Source organism: Astyanax mexicanus, chromosome 8 (genome assembly GCF_023375975.1).
Source record: "Astyanax mexicanus isolate ESR-SI-001 chromosome 8, AstMex3_surface, whole genome shotgun sequence".
NCBI classification, from domain to species: Eukaryota; Metazoa; Chordata; class Actinopteri; order Characiformes; family Acestrorhamphidae; genus Astyanax; species Astyanax mexicanus.
Genome location: NC_064415.1, coordinates 30,017,234 through 30,034,789, shown reverse-complemented (window position 1 = coordinate 30,034,789; position 17,556 = coordinate 30,017,234). Strand labels below are relative to the sequence as shown.

The following is a 17,556-nucleotide window of genomic DNA, read 5'->3' as shown; positions in this document are numbered from 1 at the left end:
ATTACTAAAAAAAAACATTTAATTTGACAGTATAATTAAAATAAAATAATAAAAAAAATCAAACTGCTTTTTCTTCCTATCACTGTAATCCACAGTACAGAAACTTTCATAATGCAGAAATTGTTTCTGGAATAAATAATTTGAATAACTTAAAAGCTCCCCTGTAAACCTTCTCTAGATTAAACCCACAGTGATGCATGCAGCCTTCCTAAATGAAGTCTGGCGTACGGGGAGTGAGACAGTCCCGTGTTTATGTGGAGGTCAGGCTCACGCTCTGAGTGTCCTGGGAGAAAGGAGAGTAACATTAAAGACTTTCAGCCAAGAGTCTTTCTTTTCCTTCTCTTTTTTTCCCTTCTTCTTTATAGGGCGAGATGGCCCTGCCATGACACAGGCGGTCCTTTGGGGCGGCTCAGAAGAGGTACGAGTGACTGTCACTCAGTGGAAGAATAGGGAGCGGCGGGGAGCCGGTCAACACAGACAGCGGCCGTCATTCACACCGCCACACGAAGGAGGACACACACCGAGACCATCAACACACAGCCCCCGCCCTGAACGGACAGCATCAGGGCGGGAGGCATCCGACCGTGACAGAGGAAAGAGAGAGGGGGGGCAGTATTAAGGGGCTTTTGTCAGAGTTCAACAAGATTTAATGTGAACAACGAATGACAAGACAGGCGACTCGAAGTTAAAGATGAGCGTACGTAGACGAGCTGATGAATCCTGAGGCTTGCAGCTTGAGGAAATAAGAAAAGCTGACAACTTCGGAAACGTACATTCCTCATACAAACACATCTTTAAGGTGTGCAACAATCACATTTTTGGTTGAAATTGTAAAGTGTGCAGTCTGTGGTTTTGCATGGTCTTGTTGAAACCTGCACAGACATCTCTGTAAAATGTGTGGTCATAAAGGCAGCTTATGTTGCTGTATGATCTCAATGTATATTTTCGTATTAATGCTGCATCACAGAAGTGTATGACCGACCCTGGCTTTTGGACTCATTGCTGATAACAGTCTGGATAGTCCTTTAACATTTTTGATTAAGATTAAGAGAGTGTAGCATCCTTTTCTTCCAAGAAAGATCTGGAATACTGATTTGTTTGATAGTCCATCCCAAATGTCTCCGAGCCAAGAGAAGGCAACACCACTTCTAAACACAGTTAACATAAGGCTTCTGCTTTGCCCTGCAAAGTTTTAAGGGGCATTTTGTAAATGTTATAGTACATGTATATGTATATGTAAATAGTACATATTATAGTGCTTGACAAAGGTTTGCCAAAGTAGTCCCTTGCTCATGTGGTTCTCAATGACTGCTCTTGATACGGTGCTGTCTAAAGGACCAGAAATAACAGATGTTTAACTTAGGCTCGCACCCTTGTCCTTTTCACAACTAAATTCCTCCCACTTCCTTTAAACATTAAAAAAAAAAATCAAATTTTCCAATACTGATTCATTTTCATCTTCAACCAGAGAACGATCTTTTCAATTAATCTATTTTATCTCAGAGGCAGAGATCCAGCAGCAGCAAGTTGTTTCAGACCAGCAGTTCCAAGACATGCTGTCATTTTTGACATGTTAGCACTAGGGGTGGGCAATATGGCCCTAAAATAATATCACAATATTTCATTTTATTTTTACGATAACGATACTCTTGGCAATATGACAAAACACTGAATTATTTTTTTTTTATTTCAGGAATACACTATTGCAACAAACATTTAATTGCATTATTGCATACAGTATGATATGGCACACCCCTGAATGAGATATTTAAAAATACAAGAATTTTATCAGATTTGTAACAGAAGACAATGATCCAGAATGTCATGATAGTAATAATGCACTCCAAATATCTCCATATATTCAGGAATAAAGTAAAATAAATAATACTAGACATATATAATCTGTCTCTAGTAGATATACAATGGAACATGAGAACAGTGTAAATTTTTCTTTCGCTAAAAAAACAGCAAAAAAAGTAGCACCCTGATGTGACAATTAAGGGTGGGTGATATGGCACAAAATTAAAAATTCAAAAAAGTTGACGATATTATTGCATACGATATGATATGGCACATCCCTACTTAGCAGCAGGTTTTTCTGACTAAATGTCACAAACATCTGCTAGAGGAGTTAAACAAGATGTGTTAGTATTTAAGAAATCCCACTCGCATTTAGCAAATAAGTTAGCTTTAGCATTTTCACTTGATTATCTGTTCCACTTTTCCAACATTCCGCCTTAAAAGAACAATACCAGCAGTTTCAAAACATGCCGTAGTTTTAGTTCTCTTATTAAAGCCTGCTGGAGTAGTAAATTTACATCCCTCTCCTGTTTAGCAAACAAGCTAGTTCTCTGAAAATGTATTTTCTATCTGAAAGAAACTGTAACTGTACCAATGATAATCAGCCCTACTAGCTAGCACGGATGTCTGATAGCCAGGGGACCTTACAGAAAAGGCAGAACGCTATTTATTTCAAATACTTCCAAGGTAGTGGTGTGGTGCATTGTTGTGGATAACGACACTGTGTTTCCTGTGTCAAACTAAAGTTTGATTACCTGGCTGGGCAAGCACATCATACACATCCGTGTTCTTGGGCAAGACTCCTAACACCACATGCACTTTAAGTTCATCTGTAAAAAAGCATCAGCCAATAGCAAAAATATAAATGACCAATGAAGTTGTGTTTTACCGGCATTTGTAAAACAGCTTTATGTAACTTGGAATAAATACATACTAGCTGTGTTTTTACAGCACTAGCTTGCTAGATAGTGAGAATTGATAGTAACATATAATACAGTTTTAAATGTAACTCAAATGTTTGACTTCTTTGTCTGGAGTATCCGACATTTAATGAGAATATTTCTGCCAGATTAGTTTCTCTGTTCACAAGGAAAGTTTTTGACAAATGCTGCCAGTCACAATCTTTACATTTACATTTATGGTATTTAGCAGACGCCCTTATCCAGAGCGACTTACAACAGTGCTTCAAAGTTACTTAAGATATCCAAAGCTAGTTTGTAGACTAGGATCAAGAGATACATAGAGCTTAATCATGTTAAGAACCCTAGGAACCTTTTTTTTTTATTTTTATTATTATTAGTTTAGGAACTCTTTGAAAAGATGTGTCTTCAGTCGATGTTTGAAGACCGTGACTGACTCTGCTGTTCTGACATCCAGTGGAAGTTCATTCCACCACCTTGGTGCCAGCACAGAGAAGAGTCTGGATGTCTGTTTTCTGTGTGTTTTGAGTGATGGAGGTTCGAGCCGAGCCGTACTGGAAGCTCTAAGAGCTCTTGGTGCAGATCTGGCTTTGACCATCGCCATCAGGTATGAAGGTGCTGGTCCGTTTTTTGCCTTGTAGGCCAGCGTCAGGGTTTTGAATCGGATGCGGGCGGCAACAGGAAGCCAGTGGAGGGAACGCAGCAAAGGAGTCACATGACTGAACTTTGGAAGATTGAAGACGAGTCGTGCTGCCGCGTTCTGAACTAACTGTAGTGGTTTACCACCCACCGAACTGTCCACTGTGGGTGGTAATAGCTTCTATGACGTATTTCTGGTACACTATAGATTGGGGAATGTTAAATTCCTGCACAACTACAGAAAGTAAATATTGTTGGTAACTTTTTTGCATGTCATTATAGAGAATGTATACTAATATTGATTATGAAGAAAGTTAAAAAATTAAAAGTAGAAGAGAATGAATCTGATCCAGCCTGAAACAACAGACACTCCTTTTCTGTGTTTCTTCTTATGGGGTAGTGCTTGAGAACCTTGAGGAATTTAATAGCTAACTTTAATCTTATGTGAAATTCTTTAAATACAGGCAGCTCATATTAAAGAGCTCCTAAATGTTTTAAAATTAAATGGTTTAATGTGGATTTTGTTGCGATCTTAAATTGAAATTTTCTTTAAACAATTTTCCGTCTGAATTTTACTACAACAAAGAAAAGAGCATATTGCATTACGTCATTTTAGAAGAATGAACGTGAATAATAAACATGCCTGTTCCAGTAAGTTCAAATAAGGTAGACTAAGGGGCAGAGGTACGTTTTACTAGAACTAGTTCTTTCTGGCCCAGATGCCACCTTTCAGCAGGGCACATGCACACACACACACTTCACTGATCCAATGAATTGTTCTTTATCCGCCGCACCAACCGAAGCAGCTCAGTATCTAAAAGACGTCTCCTCGCAACCATCCCCAGCACTGCGGTATTAGGCCTGCCAGCCCAGAGGAAGTACATAAGGAGCTCTTTGTTGGGCTGTACTGGAGAGACATTGTGTAAAATACAGAGCCTGCCCAAGATAAAAGGCTTGCCTTTCCTCTCATCTAAGCAAAGTTTATCCTCCCTGAAGTCTCCCCTTTCTGCTCGGCCGACAAAGGGATGGCTTCAGTCATAGAGCACTTTCACTTATCAAAATGTCCATCACTCAAAGCCATTTAGCGATGCAGCGATGGGAAAGTGTGTCATGCTTCCCTGACGATCGCTAGAATGCAGAAGATTAATCTAGATACAGCACACACCTTACACCAACACTATATCTACATTGCATCTGCACTGATGTAGCGTATTTCAAAGCAATCTCCACAAGAGGGAGGGCAGCTGAGAGGAGTTTGTTTTTGTCAAACTGTTTAGAAGCAGAAAATCTGTTCTGAAAGGTTCTTTCAGAATTTCACCCAATGAGGGAATCACACGCACATGCTTTGCAGGATTAAAGGCCTGCAACTTGATTCTGAGTCCCCGGTTCTCAGGTGGTCTGCTAGAGAGCAGTTGAGACCAAAAGTCAGCCAGTTCAGGATTCAGGTAACACAGCTTCCTGTATAACAATGAGCTCAGAAAGGCTAATGCGGAGGCTAACACGAACCATACAGCGCTCCCCCACGACAGCTCAACGCTAACAAGCAGCTGGCCGACGGGCGTTTTAGGAAATGAGAAAATAGCACAAAATGATCATCAGCTGATGTTGAATATTTTACAGCTTGAGTCTGAAGCTTTAGTAATTATTCTGGAAAATAAGGATGTTCTGAGGCAATCCAATAAACCACCAACTCTCAGCACCTGTTTGTTCAGCTGGACGCCGAGGCTTTGTGTTCACCTCAAAGATGTGCAACAGCTGGCTTCTACAGTCACTGACTGATTCCTGAGAAAACATACTGTCCCACATTTCAAGCTTAAATAAAGGGGCACCAAATATGGGACTCAGGTTGTTGTACTGATGGTGGAGATAGATTTCAGGAATGTTTTGTAATGGAACCAATCAGAATGTTTGAAAACCTACAGGTTTGCAGTATAAAGGATAGCTCACATTTGATCAACATTTGATGCTGCCAGACCCAGCTGGAAATGCTATATAGCTTGTATAAGTACAGACAGAGGAGGAAAATGAGGAAAGCTCATTTGAACTATGGTTACAACACTAGTAAAATCTTTAAAATCTTTAAAATAAAAAAAAACTTAAATCTTCCTTTGTTTTAAGTTTAAAACATACATTTTTCCAATTTTCCACTTTTTAAAAGCAGCAACACTACTGTAGAGCTAAATACAATTCAACAATATCAATAAAAATGTGTGATGAGCATCTATTTTGCCATGTGAATATTAATTGAATGTTTTATTACGGACTCACAAAATCACCAAAAAATGTGTAATCTTTTAAAAAACTGTCACGATTGGTTAGCTACTGTATCACATGTATTATATATTTAGATCTCATTTATTTTTTTACATTTTTATCTCTAAAAGTGTACCTATGTAAATTTGCAAACAAATCGTAAATTCTTTTTACAATATTTGTAAGATATTTTGTACGTATTTAACGATTCACAGCTACTGTCCACTGGTGTGTATTCTCGAAGCATGACTTATAATGTAAGTAAAATAGTGTCACTATATTCTAGCTATACTAATCCTGCTTCTCTTCTATGTGGACATTCTGAAAAGAATAATAGAAAGAAATTCATGCAAAAAAACAAGTATAGTCAGGGTTCGGGTAAATGTTGGGTTAAGTTTATGTAAAGCTAATCTGAAGTGTTTTTAAGGGTCTGTTTAGACTGCAGACCAATTGGATGTGATTCTAAAATCAGATCTGTTAAGATGACTGCTCGCACTGTTTCTTTGGTAACAAGGCCGCCATCAGTAACTGAACTTTGGCACTAGGGTTGCCAGCTTTAACAAATGGAAATAAAACAGGGGGGCAGATCAATCAGAGCATCCAGACTGAGACATTGCTACACAAATCAGATTTTAATGGCATTTCAAACCACCTTCAAATGTGCGTTGGATCCATTTAGCAAAAATCTGATTTTATTTTTTATTTTCCAGCTGTCCACACTATTATATATCAACCTGGATACAATCTAGATATGCCCCAAATTGGATTTCCAAATTCATCTTAAGACCAGTCTGTAAAACAGCCTGCTAACAGCTTTATCTACCTGGAAGTAAGTTTACTGTTGTTGTGAATTAGATGTCCCAGTCAGTTCATTTTGCCCCCAATCTAATCGGGGCATCTTAATCCTGAATATCAGCCAATACCGATCTGACCCAGTCTATTATCTGGTATAAATAAAGCAGCCAAACTGTTTAGATGTGTTACTAATAAATACTGAGGTAAAATCAGTTTATTATTTAGAAACAGTTTATATAATGAGACATTTGCTACCTTTTTTTATTTAATTTAGTAGCTAATTTTTTATAGTGCGATTAAAATTGTATAACCCAATCTGATTCTCCTACCTGACCTATTAGCTTCTGGATCTTTTAAAACACTGCAGTCAAGTCTCTTTGCGTGTGTGTGTGTGTGTGTGTGTGTGTATTGGTACACACTTTAAAGGATATCTGTTGTTGTTTGTTGACTAATGATGTGGAATAACTGTCTTACAATAAGGTGCTAAGAGTTGAGTTTCTACAGCATGTGTTCATTAGCATTAGCCTCCAATGAGTTTTAAATGGGCTGTTCACTGCTAACATAAAAACTCTGCTGATAACACAGAGCATTTCCATGATAGGTTTAGATATTAGCTCTGTTCTGTTTTAAGACTGAACTCTGCTTTAAAACAATAAAAAAAAGTATTTTATTTACCTTCTGAAAGCTCTCCTCTGTCCTGCAGGCTGGAAAACATCCGTTAATGGAGCCCGGAGGAAACTAGAGGACGCCCTGAATACATGAGTTCACTGTAAGAAAATTACTATTTTTTTCTCATTTCTCACTTCATAATTGTTTAAAGAGGAAATCTCTACATTTTCTAAACCTGTTAAATGTTTTCTAGGGGCAGTTAAAAATGTAGCACACAGGAAGTGCTGTAAGAATTGCAGAGACTTGCAGAGCTCTGCTAACACTGATGTTTTGACGATTTCATTGGACATTTTATGAGCTCATTTTCTGATAACATAAACCAAATTTTATCTCACCCACGCAATTTAATGCTATAGTTATTAAATAAAAGATGAAATTATGTGGGCCATTCCACCGAATCGGTGACATTTCTGTCCCCAGAAAATTACATGTATAAATGTGCACACAAAATAACTTTAAAATACATTGTATTACTCAGCATAATGTCTTGTACATTGAGCTAACTGCAAAAGTAAGATATGTAAGTAAAAACATTAATACAAACTACTTAGAAAAAATTGAAAAACACTGAAAAAATTGCATTTGTTATCTGTCCCCACTCTCTAACTATAAATTGGCTATGAAATATAATTATTAAATTCCATTAAAGATGTCTTTTTTTTTTTTTTTTGAATTGTTGTGTGAATACAAAAATATTTTATTCCAAGTCATTTTTGAGCATTTCTGTTGGTCTATTCATCATGAAATTTTGATGCAATGTAAAGACAGGTTGCCCGAAACTGCCAACTTCCAAACAATGAATATTTGGTGTATTTGATGTAAGATTGGTATTCTTTTTTATATTTAGCATATTTCTTCAGACTACATGGGAATTATATATTTTCCATCTTATTTGATTAAACATGGCAAGCTGCACAACATGAAATTATAAACAACTATGCTGTTAAAAAATGGCACATTATATTGATATTGACCCATTAGCTTTTAATCATTTGTATATGCTCTGGTTAGAGCATATGGTCAGAGTGTGTCTAAATGAATGAACCTACCCACAGGCATTTATTTTGGGAGGTGGTAAAATATCAGAAGCACCCAGAAGACACAGACAGAGCCCTATTCCAAAATTCTTATTTAAATATATAAAAAATGGATAAAATAGAACCCACCACCAGTGCAGTGTTTTTGGAACAAAGAACTAGAAACACACAGGCCTTTCTTGTTCAGCAGCACAAGACCTGCTAGCACTGCACCAAGTACCAGATATAATTCAGCTTTCTACAGGCCTCTAGGTAGTTTTTTTTCAGTAAGTGTTTGCCAAATGCAGCAAAGGTTCACCAGCAGAGGTGACAAAAAGCCAAAAAAGCTCATGGCTTGGGTGTTCAAGGTCCCGAGGACATACCAACAGGCCTTGTGTGCTTTGCAGGCACCGATTAAACGAGTATAAGGCATCAGGGCTTTGGCAATGGCAGGGACTCCAACTGGCGACTCAAACCAGCACTTAACTGTCACAGCAGCCGCGTGTGGCACGGAGCCCATCACCAGAGAGACGGTGGCAAACAGCAGGGCATGAGGCTGACAGAGGCAGACCGAGCAGGCGCAGGGCAGCGGGCCAGACACCGGGGGAGCCACTGCGAGGCACGGCCACCTCGGGCTGCTGATATCCACCACCACCAGCAAAACACACTGCCCAAATCACTCCAAACCCATCCCTCACACGTCCAACTAAAAGGTTACATCTGGCATAAATTACCAAAACCAAACAATCTGAGCCCCGAATGGGAGCATGATATTAACATTTCTGGTGTGAAGGAAACAATACATTGGCGCACATATCCAGTTCATGTAAACACCGTGAAATCACAGATGTGTGACTTATGCTCGGCCTGAAATGCAGCCAGACAAACACACAGTCGCAGTCTCTCACACACAAAAAGGGCTTGCTACTTCACAGGCCAAACATACAGTCAGTGTAACATCAGCATGAATCATAGAAGTAGTTAAATTATTTTTTGGGAAATGTGACGTAACCATATCCAGTGTTTGGTGATGGTTCAAGTGCTCTTCGAAATTTGTTAAGTGGGTAAATAATTACAAGCATTAAAACACAGTACTGGCTGTGTGGCAAACTCAGTAACACAATGGGAATACTGGCATGGCATCGATCCAACCTCAAGTTGTCAGAACCAATTGCTGGCCAATACTGCTGGAGCTGACATTAGACGGAAAAGATCAAGTTTGATCTGACTCTAACAAAGTTAGCCAACTTAAAATGTCACAGAATTGATTGTAGTAGAAACTATAGTGAAATACAGGGTGTAAATTGTATGTGTAGTGATAACAGTAATAACATGAAGACTAATGGTAATATGAGAAGAACTCAGTTCTACTCGAGTACTACAATAGAATTATTACTTATGATTAAAGGCCCTTTTTTCAGTAAGTAATACTGCAGTTAGGCATCTATAAAGCTGCAATGCACATGCCATCATCGTTTAGCATAATCATCGGATTCAGAGTTAAATAAATAAAAGTATTTGTTCATTTTTACAACTATAAAGCAGACATTGGAGCAAACAGTGATAGTGTGTTCATTAAACCTTTATATTTTAATAAATTCATTTATTAAAATCCTTAAATTAATAAAGGCTATACTGCTTTATGTGAACAAAAGACCAGAATTAGAAATGCCACAAGCTTTATTGTAAAAGAGCTCAAACAATAGTTCAACAGCTTAATGTGTAAAACCTTATGAATCCAAAATAGCAGCTTCACAGAAGAAAAAAAAGCTTCCTAATTTTTGTGTTAAAGTATTATATTCCAAACCATTTTTGAGCAATTTTATTGGTTCATTTATTATGTTAATAAATGCCCAATTCAGCCTAGTAGTTTAGACACTTATTCTTATAAAATTGTTGTATTGCAGGACTTGGATTGAGGCCTTAAAACACTTTGTAAGTATTTGTATTTGTAAGTATAAAGAAAGACACACAACAAGAAGTGCAGAATTAGAGCCTTTTAAGAGTGTAGAATATTGGGTTAAAAAGATTTCTGGCTGAATGCAGTGAATGCTCGATTTGTTTCCTCCAGTGATCCAGCTGTGACTGAGCAAATTCGCCACGAGAGTCTGCTAACCAGACTGCCAGGTGCATCACTAAAAACAACACACTGAGGCATCATTTATGACAGTGAAGTGATAGAGTAGAGGGACAGAGAAAAAGAGACAACAGAGCTCCACAGAGGTTCCCAGTGTAACACTGTGGAGAAGGTATATGGAGGATGAGCTCTGGGGGGGGAGCTTTATTTGTGCAAGTCTATGAAAATAACCTGCGCCACTGATTGACAGATGATATCCCTCCACAGATGGGCTGGTTTGATGTCATGGGGAAGCTCTTTATTAAAGAGAAATAAATGCAGGGAAGACCTTTGCACCTCCACTCTGTTGACAGTCAAGTCCATCAGGTCTGTTTCACAGAGACAACAAAACTCTCATGACAGCCGTTACAAAATCTGATAATGAGGACATTGTGAAGACTATGTGAGAATATGTGCTGAAGATGTTGAGAAGCAAGCTGTGCTCGTACACGCAACAAAAAAAGGAAAGCACAAATGAAAACGTCTGGAGTTAACAAAACACCATTTATTAAAAAATGCCCTAATAAATAAACATTTCATATATTATATACTGTGAAGGCCCATAATCACATAATTAAATAAAACATTTTGATTGACACCACATTAAAAAAATAATAAAACAATTAACACAAGACCCAAAAAAAGGCAAGACGTACCCAAACAATTATGATTAGGTAGTATTAAGACCTGAATTAAAATATTACAGTAGTGCAGAGAGAAGAGAAATTAAGGAGTTTCTGCTATGAGTGTCAGTAGGTGTAAACCAATTAGCTACTTGCGTCTGCCTGTGAACACTTTTGACAAGTGTATGTATGTAAGCCAGCATGTGTACATTAATAGATCACCACAGTCACACAAAAACCTTTTCCCAATTTTCCAAAATGCCAATTTTATAGGAAAAGGAAAATAACTTCTTAACTTTCAATGGAGCTAAGTCAGTTTAATGTACAGCCCTGAAAAAATAAAGAGACCACTTTAAGTTTCTCTGATTTTGCTATTTATAGGTATATGTTTGAGTAAAATTAACATTGTTGTTTTATTCTATAAACTACAGACAACATTTCTCCCAAATTCCAAATAAAAACATTGCTATTTAGAGCTTTTATTTGCAGAAAATGAGAAATGGATGAAAAAAAAAAAAAAATAAGCAGAGTTTTCAGACCTCAAATAATGCAAAGAAAACAAGTTCATATTCATGAAGGTTTAAGAGTTCAGAAATCAATATTTGGTGAAATAACCCTGGTTTTTAATCACAGTTTTCATGCATATTGGCATGTTCTCCTCCACCAGTCTTACACACTGCTTTTTTGATAACTTTATGCAAAAATTAAAGCACTTCAGGTTGGTTTGACGGATTGTGATCATCCATCAATAAGTGGTCTCTTATTTTTTTCCCTGAGCTGTATATTTTAAAATACTCCAAGTCATTTTGGATCATTTCTATTGTTCAATTCTTAATGAATATTGACACAATTATGAAAATAAAGATACAAGGTATCTGTGTGACAGTAGCGATACAACACAGTAAAGAAAATTCTAGCAGGTCTTATTGCTTTACAGTGGTAATACAAATACACACCAACATCATGAGTAACTGTTAAATGAGCTAAACTGCTTTGTTTTCCATAGACTAAATGGTTTACATATTTCACATAATGGAATAAGAATACCAAATGTAATATATAACAGTCATGCTATAATGACACGTCAAATATAGTGTAGTACGTTATACAGTGCCATGTACATTCAGCAAACATTATCTACTAAACCAATAAAGCAATCACAATATTCTTCTTCATCGGAAATTTATCATAAATTCATTGTAAATTCGCCACCCTCCTACTCTTGGTACCACAACAAAAGACGTTCAAAAACTAAACTGTGCATTTTCAAAGTTGTCTGGCAAGATTTACATGGCAAACCATTGTCGATCAAACTTAAACTCAAACTCGAAACCTTTCCTGACTGGTACAACAATTATTACAAAGAGATCAACTCAATATTGCTAAAAGATAAACATCTTTCAGCAGCTAAAAGTCTCCAGTATCTCAATAGATCACTGCAATTTATATTCATATAGCCCCATAGTTTGTATAACCCATATTTAAAGAATCAACCATTTTTTTTTTATTTGATTAAAAAAATATATAATAGTACAGTTTATGCTTTATATTCAGGCTGTTGCATGTTATTGAAGTGTGCAGCAAATGAAAATAATTGCCATGTAAAATGTTTAGTCCTCAGTCAGGACTTTACAGTGGCATCACAATGGAATAAGCATGACATTTTCATTTCTTACAGTAGACTTGGTAAAAAGGTACGATAGCATTAACTATTTGCCTGACTTATTATTTTACTCATTTCTGGAAGTGATTTTTCCCAATAAATACACAAAGAATAAATACACCAAAATCCTGACTGAGACATAAAAATATGAGGTAAACATTAGTACGAAAACAATTAAAAAGCAAATACAATATGTAGCTAGCTAGCTAACCTAGTTTTGTGTTTTCAAATTTGTAGTGACTTCACTAACTTTATGAATGATAGACATCTGTTTTTTGTTTTTAAGGAGCAAGAAAATTCACTGCTCCAGCAGGGGGTGTTTTAGTTTTTTAGTTTTAGTTTAGACATGGATTAAAAACAAATACCGGCTATAAATTAGCCAAAAATTACAACTTTCAAAAGGTGAGGGACAGTACAGAGAAAAATAGATCATTTTTTAGGCTGTTCAGAAGAAGGGTGTCAAAGCACCACTCATGTAATGTATTTTTTTTACAGGAAACTTATCACAGTGTTTGTATTTCAGTATGTTTATTTCTTTAAATTAATAAGTACGAGAAAATATCTGTTAATCAAACCATATTATATTCAGATATAATGTGACCAGGTGTAAATGGGGTCTAGTATTGGTCAAGCAACTAAAGCAAATAATAGGCAGAGTACCACCTGAATGATGGTAAAAAAAATCTATTCAAGCTCGGATCGCATTTCTAACATTGAACGATTCAGAATCAATTCTCTTTTTTATTTTTATTTTTTTTTTCGGGTGCAGCTACTGTCGCGTGGAACTTAACTGTTTTGTGGAGCTTAACTGTACCACGGAGCAGAGCTCAGCTAACTGTTAAAGAGCTCTGCGCGACAGTTTAAAAAGCTCCGCGCGACAGTAGGTGTCGCGAGACAGCAGCAACAGGACAGGGAAAGTTTTTGCTCTTACTGCCTCTCCCTGTTAGTCTACAGAGAGGCGTGTAGTGTTGTGTTACGGTGTTTGTTGTTGAGCCGCTAAAGTATGGAGGATGAAGAAAAAGAAAACCAAGAATTGATTCTGAATCGAATTGTGGGATTTCCAAAGATTCACAGCCCTACTGAATGGGTTTCTTCATAACTGAATCTAAATAAAAATTAACCAGTCTGCAGATGATAATCATTTATATTAGTTTATGAATTCATTTTATTGCCCAGACATGAACCAACTTCCCCCCCTATCAAACAAATCCAAGCAAGGCTAGGTTCTTTCCAGTGTGCACATATGGAAAGCAAGTTAAGTTTAGTATGCACGGTCACTACAGTAGTTACACACAATAAATAAGATAAGATCAGATGTAATATGTTTTTAGAAGATTTATACTGTGGTATAAACTCTAAGGTTTAGAGTTTATCTGTAAGAAAAAAGTTTATAAGCTAAAATATATTTTTTTGATATTTAGATGTCGAGTAAGCCTTTATAAAATATCTTTTTATGGCCAAACGTACAGTCATATGCGAAAATATGGGCACATTAAACGATTTACATATATCACACTTTTGCCAAAACTGTTTAACATCTGCTTAATGGAAACAAAGTATGGGTGAAAATAAAACATTTGTTTACAGTGTTTATGGCACATTAAATGATCAGAACTTGTGTTTTAATTAGCACAAAATGTCATAATAAATGTCTTTCCCCTAGAGGATTTTTTGACTTAACAACAAAACATGCTATTTACATGGATGCCCACATTTTTACATGTAACTGTAATCTTGACTTCATCTTTTCTCCCACGCTATTGGCCCTTCGATGATGATCAACAAGGCCAAAATTCAAAGCAAGCAGAAGCAAGGCGGAACCAAACTGGCAAGATCAACTCAACTGGCTTTGAGTAGGCACTTTAAAATATTACTAAAGGTTTGTTGTTTAGCACACGGTAGATTTAGAGACCAATAAAAGAACCAAATGCACTGGTCCCTGCAGTAGTGTTATAGTTTAATCCCATCATCCATCATCCATTACTCTAATAACTGTACTCATTCCCTTTTTAAAACTGTACATCTTTACTTTACATCTATAAATAGTGTTTAGAGGAGATTAGAGTAAATGATATTAAAGGCAAAGCAGTAAAACCTTATTATCAAATATCAGGTGTGTGATCTGACTTTTGGCATAGTTTTAACTAATGTATTTCTTTGATATTACAAAGAGAGGCAAAAGAGAAAACAGCTCATCTTTTTTTGGGACTACATAGGAGTGTTCTGGAGAAATTAGAGATAATTAGTGTGAAAATGATACTTTTTTGGTACTGTAAAAAAGGCAAAAACAAAAATAAAATTCATAATGACTTCACATAGAACAAATAAAGGCTGCAATAATAATACAAAAAATGTTTGGCAGATAATATACTTCCGAGTTAAAGAACAAATGCTCAGATGTTTAAGCTAAAAGGCACAAAAAAACAGTGATAAATAAAAAAGTTTAAGAAAAGCATGATCATATGGAATGCATCTTGGTGGGGCAAAGTGCTGCCAGCAGATTCAAGTTGAGGATTTAGTGCTGTTTTGTGGTTAGGCAGCACGGGATATATTTTAGTGTGTGTGTGTGAGACAGAGAGAAAGAGAGACAGAGTGTGTGTGTGTGTGTGTGTTTTTGTTTTGTGTGCTGAGTTAGTGTTGAGGCTGTCTGGCACTGTCCTCAGCTTTTGCCAGAGGTCATGGCTCACCTCTAGAGCCATCAGCCACCAGCCCCACTAAGCCACAGATAAAACCTCCCGGAGCCCACTCTTCCCTGCCAATCACTCATACAAACCAGGAGGAGGGGGCGGGGTCCAGCTCCAACTAATGAGTGTTTCCCTGGAAACAACAAACCCTTTAATGCAGTCGTACCCCTGATGGTTCCTTACATAGTGAATACAATCCATGACATTCAGTGGCCGTTTATAAAGCTTTCGATATAAAACTAACAAACAAACAAACAAAAAAATACGCAATTCATCCAAATTCGCAAGCAGGCCCAGTTTAACCTTCAATAATCCCATGAGACGTGAGCTGAGACCAGCCTTAAACCTTGGAACAAGACCATTTAAGTCCAATATACAGATTGTGTGGTTGAGTTCACTGACGGATGAGAACCTGAAGAAGATTGGAGTTTTGATACCTCAGAAACATCAGGCCACAGTGGAGAGACTGAGTGGAGCAGAGGACAGAGGATTGTAGAGGAGGTGCATCCGAGTGTCCGTCCTTCTGGCTACACGTGAGAGTTAGAAGCATAGTCCAGGCGTAGCGGCCGTCTGCTTCTGAACGGCAGGAGCCACAGGACCTTCCAACGTGTGCCAAACACCTCAGCCAGGGACTGCTGCCAGGAACGCCGTGCACCTCTAAAAGCAAGGCATAAATGAAAGACCAAATTTCCATGACTTTTCCCAAACTTCCTGGGTATTTTTATTTTTCCAAAACTTATCCAAGCTTGGAAAATAGCTATTTTCAAATTCCATGACTTTTCCAGGTTTTCTATGACAATACAATCCCTGAGTATTGTTTTTGCTATCAAGTTCGCTATGGCATTTTCACACCAGCACTATATGGCCAGTTTAAAACGGAGTCTGGTTTGTTTGACTCTTGATGCGGTTCATTTGAGCAGGTGTGAAAACAGTAATCACACTGTATTGGTGCAGACCAATACAACTCTAATGATGTTAAGATGGAGATGGTTGAGAGGAGATGGTCTCAGTCTAGTACCAAACAAAGTCCAGAGCGGTTAATTTATGGTGAAAACGTGATCTGACCATGATCCAACCCAACTATCAAATATATTTATCACGTTTGAGCTAAACTGCTGTTCAGGCACAGTTTAACCTGATTTATTACCCGGATAATTACTACAGTTACTAAATAATGCTGTAAAACTGTGGTAATATTAAAAACTGGGTACTAGATGTTAACTTAAGTATTGTGTTTATTCTGATAAACTGGGGATCAAATTGATGCCACAATGCCACATCACTGTGTGCTTAGTTTTAAGTCTACTGTCAAACATTAGTACACATCCAACTTACGCCACTGTGAAAATAAAACCTGGTGAAACCTGAGTAAGAACACTTACATCCCATCTGAGGAGTGAGACATTTTCTCTATAGTAGTCGTGTCCTGTAAAAAAAAAAGAGTAAAAAGAGTATGAATATCAAAGTTAATCAATGTTAATCAATAAAAACAACATTTCACATGCATAAAAGGCCGCAGATATGGTGGGTTTATGATTTGTAGCATTGTAACATTTCACTCATTGCAGACCCAGGCCTGCACGCTAAACCCCTTCCTCCTCGCCGTTCCCACGCTGAGAACGAAAGACGCTACAGCATGCACTGAGACAAAAGAGAGACAGTGAAGCTGTCAGCAGAGAGAACCCCTTGGTGCCCTCTTCACCTTGCCAAGTTGGCACAGGGGCAAGAGGGCATCTGCATGTGGACAATAGGCCCGCATGCGTCGGCCTACTGAAATCCCCCCTGCATGCCAGGTGAGGGGGTGAGGCATGCTGAACAACAGACAAAGAAGAAACACTGCAGCTGAGTATGCAAATGAGGCCGGGTTAGCTTTACCACCAAGGAACCTATTTATGGACGAGCGAGGAGGGGAGAGGGGTGTGACTTGGAGCTTCTTTTGAAAACAAAACAACAAAAAAATCATTAGTTACTTATATATAGCCAACAAGGATGTATGTGTACTGTTCAGACAATCAAAACGGCACTTTATAACCTCTAAAACAGGCATGAAGTTAGTGAATATAGTCAATTAAAAGTGTGAATACAGAACATGTTATACAGTGAAATGTTCACTAATTGTTCTAGGTCTAGGTCTAAGGTTACATTCACAAGTCAGATTTTTGCACTTAAAGCCAGTTTTAAAGGCAGTTTTAGTAGCTTTTAAATGTGAACTATACTTGATATTTGTGTGAACCATTCACGCTATACTGACAAATGTTGTAATAATTCTAATTTAGCCATCCAGAATGAGTTACATTGCTGAGAGTTAGATACGCATCAGAACACTTATAAAAGTGGCCAAAATCTGAAAAGAAAATATAAAATTAAGAGAGTTTTTG

The 17,556-nt window shown here is 37.4% G+C and overlaps 1 protein-coding gene across 1 annotated transcript in view; it reads right to left on the bottom strand.

Moving 5' to 3' along the window:
- Positions 1–13,241: 13,241 nt before the first annotated feature.
- The window catches only part of zdhhc21 (zinc finger DHHC-type palmitoyltransferase 21), a 30,897-nt gene continuing 26,582 nt past the window's right edge, over positions 13,242–17,556 (bottom strand). The window contains exons 7-8 of the mRNA XM_007255739.4: positions 16,561–16,604; positions 13,242–15,835 (exon numbers count right to left, since the gene is read on the bottom strand). Of these exons, the coding sequence (XP_007255801.2) occupies positions 15,706–15,835; positions 16,561–16,604 (174 nt within the window). The 3' untranslated portion in view covers positions 13,242–15,705. The remainder of the gene's footprint in view (positions 15,836–16,560; positions 16,605–17,556) is intronic.